Source organism: Acinonyx jubatus, chromosome X (genome assembly GCF_027475565.1).
Source record: "Acinonyx jubatus isolate Ajub_Pintada_27869175 chromosome X, VMU_Ajub_asm_v1.0, whole genome shotgun sequence".
NCBI classification, from domain to species: Eukaryota; Metazoa; Chordata; class Mammalia; order Carnivora; family Felidae; genus Acinonyx; species Acinonyx jubatus.
Genome location: NC_069389.1, coordinates 123,305,605 through 123,321,455, shown reverse-complemented (window position 1 = coordinate 123,321,455; position 15,851 = coordinate 123,305,605). Strand labels below are relative to the sequence as shown.

At 57.4% G+C, this 15,851-nt stretch overlaps 1 protein-coding gene, 3 long non-coding RNA genes and 1 other non-coding gene across 10 annotated transcripts; 2 read left to right on the top strand and 3 right to left on the bottom strand.

Annotated features, from left to right (window-relative positions):
• Positions 1-1,178: 1,178 nt before the first annotated feature.
• Positions 1,179-3,841, bottom strand: RPL10 (ribosomal protein L10). 2 transcript variants are annotated; one of them, XM_015085585.3, is made up of 6 exons: positions 3,675-3,840; positions 2,735-2,793; positions 2,533-2,640; positions 2,165-2,303; positions 1,477-1,639; positions 1,179-1,389 (listed from the first exon to the last, which is right to left on the bottom strand). In XM_015085585.3, exons 1-6 carry the CDS (start codon positions 3,695-3,697, stop codon positions 1,237-1,239), a joined length of 645 nt encoding a protein of 214 aa, XP_014941071.2. In that variant the 5' UTR covers positions 3,698-3,840; the 3' UTR covers positions 1,179-1,236. The 2 variants fall into 2 exon arrangements, with proteins under 2 accessions (XP_014941071.2, XP_026909029.1); XM_027053228.2 differs by lacking the exon at positions 1,179-1,389 and having other exon boundaries at positions 1,520-1,628; positions 3,675-3,841.
• On the bottom strand, positions 1,688-1,820 carry LOC113597407 (small nucleolar RNA SNORA70). Its single transcript, XR_003418172.1, has one exon. It is a non-coding gene; the product is annotated as a small nucleolar RNA SNORA70 (small nucleolar RNA).
• A 2,092-nt stretch (positions 3,842-5,933) lies between the features above and the next one.
• On the top strand, positions 5,934-9,806 carry LOC128311484 (uncharacterized). 5 transcript variants are annotated; one of them, XR_008289928.1, is made up of 4 exons: positions 5,934-7,222; positions 7,566-7,630; positions 7,729-7,831; positions 8,003-9,806. It is a non-coding gene; the product is annotated as an uncharacterized LOC128311484 (long non-coding RNA). The 5 variants fall into 5 exon arrangements; XR_008289929.1 differs by having other exon boundaries at positions 7,996-9,806; XR_008289930.1 differs by lacking the exon at positions 7,566-7,630 and having other exon boundaries at positions 8,044-9,806.
• Positions 7,057-9,001, bottom strand: LOC128311486 (uncharacterized). The gene is made up of 3 exons (XR_008289932.1): positions 8,875-9,001; positions 7,988-8,141; positions 7,057-7,817 (listed from the first exon to the last, which is right to left on the bottom strand). It is a non-coding gene; the product is annotated as an uncharacterized LOC128311486 (long non-coding RNA).
• A 944-nt stretch (positions 9,807-10,750) lies between the features above and the next one.
• Positions 10,751-15,851, top strand: LOC128311485 (uncharacterized). Its single transcript, XR_008289931.1, has 3 exons — positions 10,751-12,337; positions 12,454-12,846; positions 14,482-15,851. It is a non-coding gene; the product is annotated as an uncharacterized LOC128311485 (long non-coding RNA).

Here is a 15,851-nt window from a genome sequence, read left to right as displayed (position 1 = left end):
ATTAGCAAGACATCAGAGCCACTTAAGCACAAATGTTTATGGTTTAGAACCACCTCAAGGTCAAAAATAAAGGTCATTTTAAACTTCATAAATGGCGGGGCGCCTGGATGGCGCAGTCGGTTAAGCGTCCGACTTCAGCCAGGTCACGATCTCGCGGTCCGTGAGTTCGAGCCCCGCGTCAGGCTCTGGGCTGATGGCTCAGAGCCTGGAGCCTGTTTCTGATTCTGTGTCTCCCTCTCTCTCTGACCCTCCCCTGTTCATGCTGTCTCTCTCTGTCCCAAAAATAAATGTTAAACTTCATAAATGACTGGACGTAATGATTACAAAAGGACTCTCAGGAGCCACAAGGATTAAGTGCAGCACAGTCCAGCTCCAGGAAGCAGTACACAGCAGCTCTGGGGCCACCGTGCACAGCTCTGGAACCAGATCCCCTCATGCATGCACAGCCCCAGGCCATCCAGCCTGCTAAGAACTCCCCAGGCCTGTTCCTGCTCTTGTAATCCTGGCCCTCAGAAGTGCTGGCCAGCACACCAGGAGCTCCAGGCCAGGGGAGCTGCATACTTGCCACTGTCTCTCACTGCCAAGCCTTTGGGCTGTTTCATCTGGGGGAGCTCGAGGTCAGGGGACACTGGCCAGGGTGGTGAGGAGGGACCCAGAAATGAGGCCACAGGAGCGGTGGATGGTGTGGGTCAAAGCTGGACAACTCCCAACACAGGAAAACTATTCAAGGGCTAACTGGAGGACCGGGTCTCCTCGAGTGCTGGTTAAAACATGGCTGGAACCATGCCTGGTCTGATTCACTTCTGTTTCCAGTGATGTTGCTGGTCTGGGACCTGTGGGGAAAGATTCCACAAGCAGCCAGAGGTCAACCTTAGGCCACCAGCCCTATTTCATCACTGGGCAGGGCACTTTAGTAAGGCAGCATCCACTGGACTATACTGGACTAATCACAGCATGAACTTGGCAGGGAAAACCTGAATTGATAGCTTCTGATCTAGGCAGGTCTAAGTCAAAGTCCCAACCGGACAATTGAGAGGATGCTGGTCCCAGGCCATGTCGCTAGGTTTGTCTCCTTGCTGGCCTTGGCCAGCTTGTCAACCTTCTTCTGAAAAGACAAGGTAGTGACTCTAGAGTCCCCCTCCCAGCCCACCACCATTGAATCCAGATGCAAAGACAAATAGACAGGAAGCAGGATTTATTGGTGGGCATGAATGGGGAAGGGCAGTGCTGAGGTTCTCATGAGTGCAGAGCCCGCCATTTGTCCAAGGGGCCACGATTAGGGATGTATTTGACCCCACAGCCATCTGGGATGAGCCGCTTTTCAGCCACCATGTCTTCAAATTCGTCCGCGTTAAACTTAGTAAAGCCCCACTTCTTGGAAATGTGGATCTGTGATAAGATGAAAATAACGGAATTAGGAAACCTGGACACTGACCAGGGCAAGTAAAGCAGGACCAAGGTTTCGGCACAACTTACCTTCTGGCGGCCAGGGAACTTGAACTTGGCCCTACGTAGGGCCTCAATCACATGCTCCTTGTTCTGCAACTTGGTACGGATGGACATGATGACTTGGCCAATGTGGACCCTGGCCACTGTGCCCTGGGGCTTTCCAAAGGCACCCCGCATACCTGTCTGGAGCCTAAATTGGAGAAAGCATGAGGCCAACCCTCAATGTCCACTGGAACAAAACTGTCTCCAAGGTCCCTTAGGGCAACCCGTACAACCAACAGGCTGCATACACTACCAAGGAGGCTGCTGTTCGCAGCCATTGCACACTGGGCCCCATGGGGAAAGAGCACAGTCGGCTTAATTGGCTGCAGAAAATGGAAAACTGGAAAAGACTAGGCAGCCCCTACAAGGTGTCATTGGGCTCAGCTGAAAGCCTTCCAACTGGTGGCTGCTTCAGCTACCTGCTTGCTGGCAGATGGGTATCATCAGGATTAAAGCCTCTCCCTCAGAAGCACCTCCCCTCCCTCCACCTGTCACCCAGAGGCTAAGACTTAGTCGTGATACCTTTTGTTTTGGGAACCTTTAACTTGGCTTTACTATGGGGGAATCCCGTACGAGAGACCATCTCTTTGTTCTGATGGAAAAAACAAGGCAAACAAAAGCCTCAAGTTATGGGAAAACCCCTCAAAAGACAGACACCCAGGACCCAGCTCACCTGTCAGCTCCAGCACAGGACAACATCTTGTTGATACGGATGACATGGAAAGGGTGGAGCCGCACCCGGATGTGAAAACCATCTTTGCCACAGCTTTTCACCATGTACTTGTTGGCACAAATTCGGGCAGCCTCCAGGGCTAGGTTGGGGGCAGGTGGGAGGCAGCAGTGAGACAAGATAGGACAGAGCCACTTACGGTAACCGTCCCTGGCCCTCAGTGTACATCTGTATCGACTGGGTGAACTTCATAAAAAGGCTCGCCATCAGATACTCTTGATTAAATGGTGAATCTGGTGCAGTTTGTTCTGGGTCTGGTGGGGGAGGGGAGCAGTTAGAAAGGATGGGATTAACAAGGAATCCAGCCTCACCTTCAGAGGAGAGCTGCTCGTATTCATCTGACACCATGTGGCCACACAGTGGGAACTCATCCACTTTTGCCTTCTTACGCCCCAGGTCAAAAATTCGGATCTTGGCATCTGAAAAATATGGAGATAAGTATGTGGGGGAGGGGCACCGGAGGCAACTGAGTCAGTGCAGCCAAACCAGTTTGGGAACTCTCCCACTACTTACCAGGGACACCTCTGCAGAAACGAGACTTTGGATACGGCTTGTTCTTACAATACCGGTAACTGTGGGGAGGGGAGAAATAAGTTTATAGTTCACAAGTGAACCCAATAAGCACTTTGAGAACTCCCTTAAATTAAGACCAAAGGAGGGCAGGGAATGGGGACCGGGGGCAACATCTCAATCTCTAGCTGTCTCCACTCCTGGAATTTGGCTCTAAGCAAAACACGGTCAAAACAAAGTGACCAAAAATTAGAGAACACTCATACAGAAAACATAGAAGCAAAAAATCTCCCTCAACCCCGTATTATTATGGTTCCATGCTTCCTATAAGGTCAACAGGTGGAAAGGCACTTCTCCAGTTAAATAAGAGAAACATCTCTAAGGCACTGCAAATTTCTTGCTAATTAGTAACATAATTCATGCCACTGATTTTTGGGCACGTGGCAATAAATCCGCCTTGGAAACCACATGTGAAAAGATTCTGACGCCCCCTGCAGGGCACACGAGGTGGCTGAGCCCTCTGGTCAGGGCGGCCCTTGGCGACCGAGGCCGAACGGGCATGTCGCCCGGAAATAAGATGGGGATGGCACACAAAGGCCCTGAGAGGGTATCGAGTCTGAAAAGGTGGCTAATTTCCAGGACGGAGACTAGATGTAAGGCGGCCGTCGATTTCAGCCTGTAAGTGGTGGAACACATGCAGGCCAAGGTAAATCTGGCACCCCAACAAAACAGAAGAAATGCTTAAGAAAGGCCTGAACTTTAAAAGAAACAGACAGTGTAAACGAAGTCCCCAAGCGACCCGGAATATCAGTAAAAACGTGGAGTCCGTTCGCAATATAGAAAAGGTGCCCCGGAGGCCCCACCCCACGGTTAATTTTAGCGTTGAAATACAGTTCTCCCTCCATTTTTCACATCAGCGAAATTATACGGATTTGGCACTCACCACCGGGCGGGGCGGCGGCCCATGGCGACACCAAGATCTTCAGTGGCTGCAACGAAACAGACAAAGTCGGAACAGAAGACGCGGACAGGCCTCAAACCGGGACAGAGAACCAGCAAGGACAACGCACAACTCCAGAACCACGACTACTCACCACGCCGAAGGAAAAGAGGCGCTCCCACGCCTGCGCATGCCTTATATAGGCGGCCGATCTTCGCGCATAGGAACCATAGAGTCCTGGCCAGAGAGGGTGGACGCTCTGTCACACTTCCGGAACATAGATGCAGCAGTTTTGTGCGCCTGCGTGCGGGCGGGCCTCCGCTCCAGAGCTGAACCGGGACACAGCTGAGCGTTCAAATGCGGGCGGCCAGCTAGCCAATCTGGCCTCGCCACATCGGCGCGAGAAGCCTGTTTCCGGCCGGCCATCTTGGGTGTAGAACTCTTCCCCGAGGCTTTGCCGTAACTATGAACGCCATATACTCCTGGGGTTGAAAGAAGGAAAGTACCTCTGAGTGTGGCTTACTGTGGCTGCTTGCGTGTTCCCGGGGGTCACGGGGCTGGGATACGCCCCCGGCCCGAGCCTCCCTCTGAGCTCCAGGACCCCATGGCACATGCTGTGCTGGAGCCTAGGTCCACGTCCCTTTGTCGGCGGAGCGGCAGGCTCGCCCCGCCCCCGCACCACCACCCCGCCCTCCGCATTAACCGAAGATTCCGGAGCTGCCTTTGCTGTAAGCCATGCACAGTTTCCCGGTTCGTCGAAGACAACTGGCAGAGCTGCGCCCTCTCGCTGGAGAAAGGGCAAGGAGAAGCCTCCCTCATGATCCAGGGCATGGCAGACCCCGTGTACACCTTTGGGCCCACCCTGACCAGGCAGAGAAAAGAGACGTTATGCTCCCCAGGGTGACTTGGAGACAGAGGCGACAACCGCACCAAGGGTGGCAAAGGAGCACTGTCATTCCTTCTCCGGCTGTGCCCCACTCCTAGCCTTTGAGGGCAGCCATGCGGTGCAGTTCTGGACGCTTCCGTCCTCCCAGGGCCCAGATTGTGGCACACCTCCACGCCTCCTCAACACACTCCTTTCCCTGCCCACTGTGTTCCAGCACATCGAAAGTGTGCCCCTGAGATGGTTCACAATAAGCCCCCCAACCCCACAACAAGAATAGGATCCAAGAGAGGTGGGCAGAGTTAGTGCTTGAGTTACCAGCGATCTCAGTAAATCCCAGAACTGTCCACACTTCTAGAGGTGGGGACAGGAGAAAGGTAACAAAGCCTTTCCCATGTCACTTGATAGGTGTGGCCTGCCAAGGAGGGAGGCCTGCTTGCTCAAGCACACCTGTTCTCCGGGACAACCTGTCACTTGAGTACAGGCCTGCAGATCCCTTTGTGGTTTCCACCGGAGCAATGGTGCAGTGTGTGTCTCAGGGGACCCACCTCCCGGTCCATGAAGGGACTCTGGGTCTCGAAACTGGGTGAGAGTCTGTGACTCCACTGGAGCAGCTCAAGCCAGATTTTTGGCTCCCATACTTGGAGCATTTAGAGTTCTATATATCAAACATGCTGTAGCACTTGGCCTGTTTTATTTCATTCATTTTCTTCTTTCTTTTCTAAAAAATGTTTATTTTTAAGAGAGAACACAGGGGAGGGCCAGACAGAGAAAGAGAGAATCTCAAGCAGGCTCTGCACTGTCAACACGGAACCCAATGCAGGGCTCGAATGTACGAACCTTGAAGATCCTGACCTAAGCCAAAATCAAGTGTCGGATACTTAACCCACTGGGCTATCCAGGCACCTGATCTTTTTTTTTTTTTTTAACGAGGCTCCACACCCAATGTGGTAAACTAACTACCCAGAGGTCAACAGTTGCATTCTTTATCAACTGAGCCAGCCAGGGGCCCCCATGGTGATCTTTCCAGAGCTTTTCTAAGATGCAACTGTTCCTACTCTAATGGTTCTCTCAAAGCTTCACTGAAAGGAGCTGCTTCTGGACCATCCTGTGGAACATAGGGTGTGGAGTGTTCAGATCCAACGTGATCTTCTCTAACACTTCCCAAGTTGTTCTCTCTCTAACACTTGGGGTTTTTTTCTCTTTTTCTCGTAACACTTTAGATTCCCTTCTCCACCTCATGCCAAGAGAGTCCTGGCATTGAAACCGATCAACTACAGGCCACCAGTGAGTCCAAGTTCAGTCAACCAAACAAGCACGGGCCTGTATTTCTTACCAGCTACAAGTGCTCCACATTGCTTCAGTAACATTTAGTAAGTACATCCCTATCAGTGAATCTACCCCAGTGAGTGCCTTAGCTCACCTCCTTAGCCTGGTAGCCTGAGAATCCATTCCCACAAATGTTCAAATAGGATTAATCTGTTAGATACCAGTTACATCTGAGAACTTTTATTGACACGTGAGCTATTTCCTCATGGTTCAGACTTAGCCGTGGGGCATACTGTGACTGCACCCTACGTATGGGCTGAATGGCAAGCGGGATGTTGCACAGGATCTCAAGGACAATATGAATTGCATTACAAGGGACCAAGCCCACACGGGATAATGACACATTCCTCTAGCGATGGGACACCAGTCCCTTAGACACGGGGCAGCTACTTGAACCACTATGGGGGTGCTCAGAGGGGCTGATGGCATCCCGACTCTCAGCTTCGACTGAGGCCGAGCAGACGTCCCAGTTCCAGGTTTCCGGGCCACACTCCTCCAACCACGGCCATACCTTTCACACGAGAAACACAGAGAGGCTGGGAATTCAGTGGACTTTGGGATTCTGTAACCCGCACCGATAAACTTGTGTTTAATCTTCACCACGAGGAACCCTTGCAGGTACGGAAGGAAGGGAATTTTTAGGGCTGTCGGGGGGAGTTCTGTGCGTGTCGTGCTGTGACTGGAGCTGAGAGGTAAGGAACTAAAGTTGCCATTGTTTTCTCTGCGCGCTCCGGGATCACCACACCACAATCTTCAGAGCCGTCCTTACCGCCGTGACAGTACAGCAGCCACGCCGGCTCCTCAGGGCTTCCCGCAGGTGGCCCTTCATCCCGGTTCACTGCGGGTGACAGCCTGATGAAGGAAGAGGTCCCCGCAGACCGCGGGTGCTACGTACGCGCCCAGTTCCCATTGGCAGGGAGCCCGAGCCCTGCCCTGGGGCCCAAGGGCGCGACCACACCCATCCCCACATCCCCACTTGGCGGGCCCCTCTTCTGAGACCACTCCCAGGTCCGACTCTGTAGCAGTCGGGCAGGAGAAGGAGACGAGAAATAGACACGGTTTCTCAGCAGACGAAATCGAATACGAGCATTTGGTGGCTCAGGGCCCGGAGGGCTGAAGAAACAGATCGTGTGGCAGAAAGCTGCCGTCCCTAAGGTGAGGGGAAGCGGGAAGAGGTCGGGCTGAGCAGACACCTAGACGCCAGGATGAGGGGCCTGGAAGAGGCAGAGCCTGGATCTCTGAGGAGGGGCTGCCACAATTTCTCAGGGAAGGCGGAAGCAACCTTATCCACCACGAGGGGATATGGGGCAGGAGATGATTTCTGAGGACCATCTTCCAGGTCAGTAATTCTTTCTTCGGTGGCATCTGTTTGTGGTTTCATCCGTCTGTTGACGGATTTTATTCCAAAGGCTATGTTTTGTTACTCCTACGCTTTTTCATGTCTATTATAGAGAGACCGAGAAAGAGCGCGAGCAGGGGAGGGGCAGAGAGAGAGGGAGACACAGAATCTATGCTCCAGGCTCTGAGCCATCAGCACAAAGCCCGACGTGGGGCTCGAACTCACGAACCGAGAGATCATGACCTGAGCCAAAGTCAGACACTTAACAGACTTAGCCACCCAGGCGCCCGACTTCGACGGTTCTTTTTCAAAAATGACTGGGTGCTTTTTTTTTTCTTTTAAGGAACCTCTGTGTGCCCAACGCGGGGCTGGAACTCGCAACCCCGAGACACAGAGTTGCGTGCTCTAGTGAGTGAGCCGCCCAGGTGCCCCGTGCCTGGGCTTTTAAAATTATTCTTATCTGTTTGATTCCCTCTTCTGTGTTTTTATTTTGTTGTGTCTCACAGGCCATTGAAGACTTGGGGAGGTGGAGTAGCTTTCTATCACAATAACGCAAACAACGCGTAGATATCCACGAGCGCCGCTCTCTGATCTCCTGAGAAATCAAAGGTAATGCCAGTCTGGGTTTTGAAGTCCCTCCCCCCCCCCCCCCCGCCCCACCCCAGTTAAGCACAAGAGGGGAAGGCGGCTCTCTTTCTCACCCTGCCCCCTTTGCTGTGTGCTGGCCCGAGGAGGCTTCCGTGGGGGATGGCCACCTGGGCTCACCTCTCAAGCCTCCAGGACATGCTGAGTGTGCCACACGTTCCCCGGGGACCTCCAAGTGAGGGAGCGAGCCGCGCCGTAGAGCACAGCCCCACAGAAGGGGATCTGGCTTGAGCCCGACGTCCTTGATCCACACCCCGCCTGGGCCACTTGCCAGCTAGTGGTGCGGAAGAAGCCATGAATGGGGATCACGCCTCGAACAGGCTGCTAGGGCTGCGGGATGGCACAGCCGTGAATGGGGATCACGCCCGAGGCACACCGCAAGCTCGCAATGCCATGACCGCAAACGATGTCCTCTGGCCTCTGAGAGTTGCACCCTGGGAAGGTCCACAGGGCCAGTCCTGTCTTCGACAGGCCTGCCGATTCTCCACCAAGGTGGGCCGTGTCTTCAAGTCGAGGTTGCTGACGCGTGTCCCGCTGGGCCTCTGGGGGTCCTGGGCCGGAAGCCTGGGGTGAGCTACCCTTCCAGGGAGGGTGGATGTGCTCGGCCGGCCCGGAGCCCAGCAGTACCACGACGATGCAGGGGGAGCAGTTCCCCTCTCAGCCTGCAGCTAGGGGTGGGGGGAAGGCAGCCCCTCCCTGTTCGCGGCTGCTAGGACTGGAGTCAGGGGGGCGTTCGTCCCCGCTCCCTCAGACCCACTTCTCCTTATAGCACCATCCTGCCTTTGTCCCGCGGGGGGTCACCCTTCACCAACACGGGTTTTAGGTGGGGTCTCGGTTCTGCCCTCTGACCTTCTGAAAGCCATTTGCTCCTGGCACCTGGGAACCCCACCCCGGGAGCTCCTCCCCACCCCGGGAGCTCCTCCCCACGGCCCTAGCGCATCCCTGCTCACCCACCCCTGACTTTGCATTTGCTCTGCGTCCTCTTCCCCGGGATTTCTCTTGCTTACCCGCGCGCCACCTATGCGTGTTTCTCATTCCGTATTCGCTGGTCTTTCTCCCAAACTGGACTGGCATCCCTGGAGGGCAGGGGCTGGCTGTCAGAGTGGCACCGCCCCCAGCCCCCAGCCTAGGCAGCCCCGCATCATGTGACCGGCGCCCAGGGCCACAGCCATTGGCCCAGCGGGTCAACCTACCAGCCCGGGTCACCGAGGACTTGGCAACAGGCTCATCAATGCCACCCCGAGTCTCCTTACTGTCATCACACGTGGGAGGAGGCCTTCGTGCCCACTATACGCAACCCAGAAGTCGCCAATTGACAGTTTAATACCCTTGGTGGTATAAAAATGTGTAACTTTGGGGCGCCTGGCTGGCTCAGTCTGTAGAGCATGTGACTCCTGACCTCAGGGTTTGAAGTTGGAGCCCCAAGGGGGGGTGTGTAGAGATGACTTAAAAACAAAAACTTTAGGGGCGCCTGGGTGGCTCATTCGGGTAAGCCTCCGACTTGGGTTCAGGTCATGATCTCACGGTTTGTGAGTTCTAGCCCCACATGGGGCTCTGTGCTGTCAGCATAGAGTCTGGTTTGGATCCTCTTGACTCCCTCTCTCTGCCCCTCCCCCACTCGCGTTCTCCCTCTCTCTCAAAAATAAACAAACATGGAAAATGATTAAAAATTGGGGTGCCTGGGTGGCTCGGTCGGTGAAGCGACCGACTTCGGCTCAGGTCACCATCTCACTCACGATTCGTGGGTTCGACCCGTGTGGGGCTCTGGGCTGACAGCTCCGAGCGTGGAGCCTGCTTCAGATTGTGTGTCTCCCTCTCTCTCTCTGCCCCTCCCCTGCTTGTTCTCTGTCTCTGTCTCTCAGAAATAAATCGCGTTAAAATTTTTCAAGGAAAATAAGTAATTAAAAATAAAAGTAAAATAAAAACTTAAAAAAAAAAATGTATACCTTCTTGACTGCCCAAACCGGCAAGCCTTGTCCTTGAAGACAAAAGACATACTGGGGGCAAAATATTTGCAACATAGGTAACAAAGAACTAACAGCCCTAGTGTACCACCAGTGGGGTCTTTCGGTCGGGAAGGCCATCTCTTAGTATCTATTGACATTTCAAACGCCCATAGGTTTTGGCCTGTCAATTTTGCTTTAGAGGTAATTATCCTAGAGGGAGGCCGACACACGTTCACAGTTGGTACTTGCGGTGCTAATGCCAATGGCAGAGAGAAGAGGAAAGGTAAACGTACCATCCAGTTGGGGATTCATTATGTAAATTATAGTACCTGCATATAGTACATACATACAGTACATGCATCAGATACCACGCAGCCAGAAGAGAAATGAGCTAGACATTTGTTTAGTGACATGGAAGGTTTTCAAAGACCTATTGCTAAGTAAGTAAGTAAGAGAAAATCACAATTAAATATATAGGATGTATGCTTTTTATTTTTATTCATTTTTGTTTTTCCCTGCCCGCCCCCCACCCCCGCCCCAGGGTATATGCTTTGTAAAACTCTGTAAATGACTATGTTGGTGATTGCATTAGAAGACTATATGTAGAAGAGAGAGACAAAATTGTTAACAATCTTGCTTAATATAATGTTGCTTTGTAAAAATGTTCGATGATGCGCTCTAAAACTGTGCAGGGTGCTGATGGAAAATGATAACAGCCAGGGTGGACCGCAAGTGGGCAGTTTCTCCCTTTAGGAGAACTAAACATCCAGGGGCGCCTGGCTGGCTCGGTGGGAAGAGCGTGCAACCCTTGATCCTGGGGTGGTGGGTTGGAGCCCCACGTTCGGTATAGAGATTACTTAAATAAATACCCTAAAATTAAATGAAATATTTAAAGCTAAACATCCATGTCCATAGGACCCAGCAATTGCACTCTTGGGCATTTAGGCCAAAGAAACAGAAGCTTAGGATCACGCGAAAACACGTACGTGAATGTCCATAGCGGGGGTATCTGCAGCAGCCTAGGACTGGGGACGAGCAGCGTGTCCTTCAGCGGGTGAATGTTTGAAGCAACCGGTCGACCCACACCAAGGACCGTAGCTAGCAATACGAAGGAAGAACTGACTATGGATACACGCAACCATCTGGATGGATCTCAAGGGCATGATGAGAGTGAAGGGAAAAAAGCCCACCCGGAGTCACTGAGACCTACTGCATACCGCATCATGGTTCCATTTACCGAAGTGCTCAAATGACCAACTTGTACACGAGCGAGCACACAACACTGGTGGTCGCGGGGTGGGAGGGAGCAGAGGGGAGGAGGCTGTGGTTACGAAAGGTTAACAGGAGGGGTCCTTGGGAGGGAACCAACTGGACGCGGATGCCCGTGGGAGTCGCCTGAATCTACACGCGTGGCAAAAGTGCAGAGCTACGCGCGGCCGCACACGCGGGTGCGGCACACACGGAGCAGCTCTCGGACGGCAGCAATGCCAAAGCCGGGTGTGCGATTGCACTAGATGTGCACCCTGCCGGTCCCAGGGAACTGCGGGAGGCGCCCCGGCGCTTCTCCGGAACTCCCCGTGAGGTCCGTCACTTCAAGATCCAAGTTCCAGCCAAAAGCACACAAGCAGGGCTTGGCGTGGACGGACACGACGACTTGCGCGACTCTGCACGCAGACGTCCCGCTCGTCCCGGCGGGACGTCTAGGCGTCGCGCGGCCCACCGGGCCCGACCGCTAGAAAGGAGCGCGCGGGAGCCGAGCCCAGAGGGGCGCGCAGGCGACCGGCTTGTTTTGATTGGGCAGGGGACACGTCCGTCAGGCCGCGGGGCCGGGGCTTCCGCGGGCGGCCTGGGAGCGGCCCCGTCCTGAGCCGAGCTGGGGCATTGGCGGAGCTAGCCGGAAGGGGTGGGCAGGAAGGCGGTGCCCCGCGACCTGTGGGGCGGGGCTTCCTGTGGCGCGCTGAGGGACAGGAGGAGACCGGTGCCGGGGCGGTGAGGGTGGGCGCGGCGTGCCCGGACGACGCCCCGGCCTTCTGGACACCGCCCTCCATCCCTGAGCTCCGCCCTCCGTCCCTGGGCTCCGCCCCCCGCCTCTCCGGGTCCTGGCCCCTGCCAGAGTCTCCGTTCCCCGAGGCCTGGGGACCTGTGCGTTCCGCCGGGGCGAGGCCGACCTGACGGTGTCTGGCCCTCTAGACGGCCAGGGCCAGTGTATCGGGGCCCCCGGGGGCCTAGTGAGGGGAGAAGGGGGCGGCGGCCCCACCGGGATGACCAAGGGCATAGTCACCGCGTCTGCAGCCCCTCCCCGCCCTGGCCTCGGAGAGCGGCCTTGCTGTGCGGTCCGGGGCGCATCCAGCCTCCCGGGGACCGGATCGCGGCACCCCCGCCCCCCTCCCCCCCCCTCCCACCCCTTCCTTGCCCGGCGCGCTGTGTGTTCCAGCGACCCTGAGTGCGTCTGGGACAGTTCTCTGTAAAGCATGGATCCCACCTCCACACACACACAGGCCTAGTACCCGGTACCCGGGAAAAGGTGGGCAGAGCTGGTGCCCGTACCCGCGAGTGTGGTGTTGGCCAGGGGAGCTCTCCAGGCTCCTGCAGGTGAGGACGGCAGGAAGGTAACACAGTCTTTCCCACGCCACTTGACAGGTGTGGTCCCCCTGGGAGAGAGTCCTGCCCGAGTCACCCTGTTCTCCAGGACCAGCTGTGGTTGTCCCTGCCTGTCACCTGGGGAGGTCACAAGCAAGGGCGGCCCCGCAGAGGCAGAGAAAGCTCGTGGCTTCTCTACAAGTGGGTGCCATCAGGAACCATCCGTCCCCGTGGTTCTCAGGCTGGACGGCCGCGTGGGAACACCTGGAGGGCTTGTTCAACCTCGCGACGCCGGACTCCACCCCGGAGTCTCTGATCTTGCAGATCTGCGGTGGGGCCTGAGAACTTGTGACTCTAACAAGCTCCGGGCTGACTGACGCTGCTGCCACCACCACGGGTCTGGGACCCCCTCTGTGAGGAGCACTGCTGCGGAGACCTGAGACTCACTCCTAGGTGTGTGCGTGCCCCGTGCCCTCCCTACCTGGGCATGGCCCCTTGGCCGGGTCCCCACGGGCCTGGGAAACGCCAGGAGGCTGCTAGCCCTCGAGGATTCGGGGACTTCCCCGTCGAGGGGCAGTCAGCGTTTCCTGCCCCGGTTTGTCTGGAGGGCACCGTCCACAGCCCGGGCGGGGAGAAGGTGTCTGTCGGGTTTGTACAGGCGCCCGGCAAGTCCCAGACCGGAGCGGATAGGTCCGGACACGTAGGAGAGAGAGGGGCGGAGATCAGAGTGGGGCCCGGCAGTGGGGATGCAAAGAAGCCTTGGATGAGGCAGAGGACAGAGCCGCACCCTGAGCTCGGGGCCGGGGGAGGACCCTGGGCCCTGAGACCGAGAATGTGGATTTGGGGGGAGCGTGCAGACGGGAAAGGGGGTTGTCTGCCCGGGACCGGCCCTGCCAGTCGTCTGGTCCGTGGGTGCCGTCGGCCCTCTAGCTGCTGGGAAGCCACTGCCTTTCTCCAGCAACATGGCCTCCCAGGTCCCCGGCGGTGCCGCCCGGAGCTGCTCGGCACCCGGCGCCACGACCGCCACCCACCCACTAGGGCCGGTCTCTTTGCTGGTCGCTGTTTGTTTGACTCCGCGGTGGCTTGTCCCCGGCTGGTGGGGGCAATGCAGTGCCCGGCACCGGCCGCCATTTGTCTCCAGAATGAGCAGCTCTGCAAGGCGGCGCACGAGCGTGTTCTGGCCGTGGGGTCAAAGGGTGTAGCCTCTGCCTTTCCTTCTCCCTGCTCGCGCCCCCTGCCTCTAGCTACCGGGTCTTGGCGCTTTTCCTGCTGGACCGCTTCAAGCTCTCTCTATAGGGTAATGCTACGAGGCCTGAGTCACGTCTTGCTAATCTTTCCCCGAGCTGCGCTGTCACTTGTCTCTTGACTGTGGTTTTGGGTTTGTTCAGGCCAGGCAGACGCGTTTAGTTTCTGTGTCATCGGGCTTTCCAGGCTCTTCCTAATGGCTTCCGGGGTTTCTCGTGGGTTCCTTTGCTCCAGACTTACTCAGAGAGGCTTTCTCCACGTAAATACCTGAGTGGCTCTGCGACGTGGCACACGAGCGTGTTGTGGCCGTGGGATCAAACGGACTAGCCTCTGCCCCTCGTCCTCCCTGCCCCCCCCCCCCCGCCCCCAGCTACCGGGTCGTGGCGCTTCCATGTATTCCTCACCCATTGCTGCACACCGAGTTACCCCGACGTACCCCTGCCACCACTAATCCCTGTGATCTGACCTCCACACTGTCTGAGGACAGGCTCCTAGAGGGCTCGGTTGGGGGGCTCTGGCTCAAGGTGGCTCACAGGCCACAGTCCAGGCATCAGCTAGGGCCCAAGCCACCCGGTCTGCCTGTCGGGCGGGCCCTGCGTCCAAGCTGGCTCCCGTGGCTGTGGCGGGGCCTCAGTGCCTCCCCCGTGGGGCCCCTCCATAGGGCAGCACAGGGCAGGGCTTCCCAGAGCCAGCGATGTGACAGACGGGAGACAGAAAGAGACAGAGAGCGAGGGGGCAGAGGGGGAGAGAGAGAGAAGAGAGGGGCCCCGAGATTGAAGCCTCAGCCGTTTTACAACTTCATGTCTATGTTCCTGTTCCCTCCCCTCTGCTGTGTCCTTCTAGGTCACACGGGTCCACCTGGAGCAGTGCTGGAGGGGACGACACAGGAGGAGCGTCCTGGCTCCTGAACCTGGGTGCGGGCGTCCTGGTCTCACAGGGCCCCTCAGGAACACGTCCTTTGTCTAAAGGGGGGGGGGGGGTGGCACGTTCCGGCCCGCGGACCAAGGCAGGCAGGGCCCGCATTTGTATGGGCAGAGGGTGGCTCTTCGTCTTTAAAGGCTTGCAGACAAAACGCACAAAGAGCCAGAGACAGGAAGAAGAATATGGGACCGGGTTCCCGGGCGGCCCACGCAGCCCAAGAGGGGCGCTTTCTGCCCTTTGCGGGGCAGCGTGCAGCCCTGGCGGCCGTCCCGACACAGGGGCGGGCAGCTGTCTGTCGTCACGGCAGCCGGTCAGCACCGTTGCCAGCGTGCTGAGTCCTGCCCAGGCCTGAGAGCAGGAGGCTCCGGACCGCCGGTGCTCCCGCCCGGGCGCCTCAGTCCTGCCCCCGCGTCCTCTCCTTCCCCGGGGCCGGGGGCAGCTGCCCCGTGAGGCAGGCAGGGGTGACCTCTCTCCGCACACAGGCGTGCCCCCCCTTCTGCCCCCTGCCCTCCGCCGGGCGGCTGGCAAGCGGGTGAGGGCAGGGAGTGGAGAGGAGTGGGCCCCTCCTCAGTGATGGTTCGGGTAGCCGGGTGGCCCCGTGCTGGACTCTGGTGGCCCAGGTGGTGGCAGGCACCGGCTTGCGGTGGGGGAGGGGCGGGGTGCAGCTGTCAATTCAGGAAGGAGCTCCCACTGTGGCCACAGGAGGCCAGCAGCATCTGGTTTCCCTGGGGAAGTGCCCACCCGGTCCTTCCTGGCTGGGCCTCAGAGATGAGTTCGCTCTGACACGCTCTGACATGCTCCCGAGCTCTGTGTGTCACGCCGGTTCTGTGGGCCGGACCTTTCCCGTTGGCCGTTGCTGCCGCGCAGGGCCAGGGCCCGGGGTGCAGCTCCTGGCACCGTGGGCGGGGCGGCCGCCGTGTGCTTTTTGAACCCGAGGACAGAGGGTCTCGGGGCAGCCAGGCCGTGTCCCGGGAGCAGCAGCAGAGACCAGGGCGTTGCTTGCTGGGCCTGACCTCGGGGACCGTGGTCGTGGCTCCTGGGGACATCCCCCGGCCAGCGTGTCGGGTGGCTTGGTCCTGAAGACGCCCCCCGGAGACCCACAGGCCCAGTGTGGCCCCACACGCCGGGGCCATCTGGCCGGCGTCGTCGCCAGCCCCCTGGCGTGTGTCTGAGCTGAACGGCTTTCCCGTCCCTCGGCCCCAGCAGGAGGAACAGCAAGGAGGGCCCGGCTTCTCCCGGCGGCCTTCCCTCGGAGGCCTCCTGCCCCTGGTGGCGGGCGGCGGCGGCGGGCG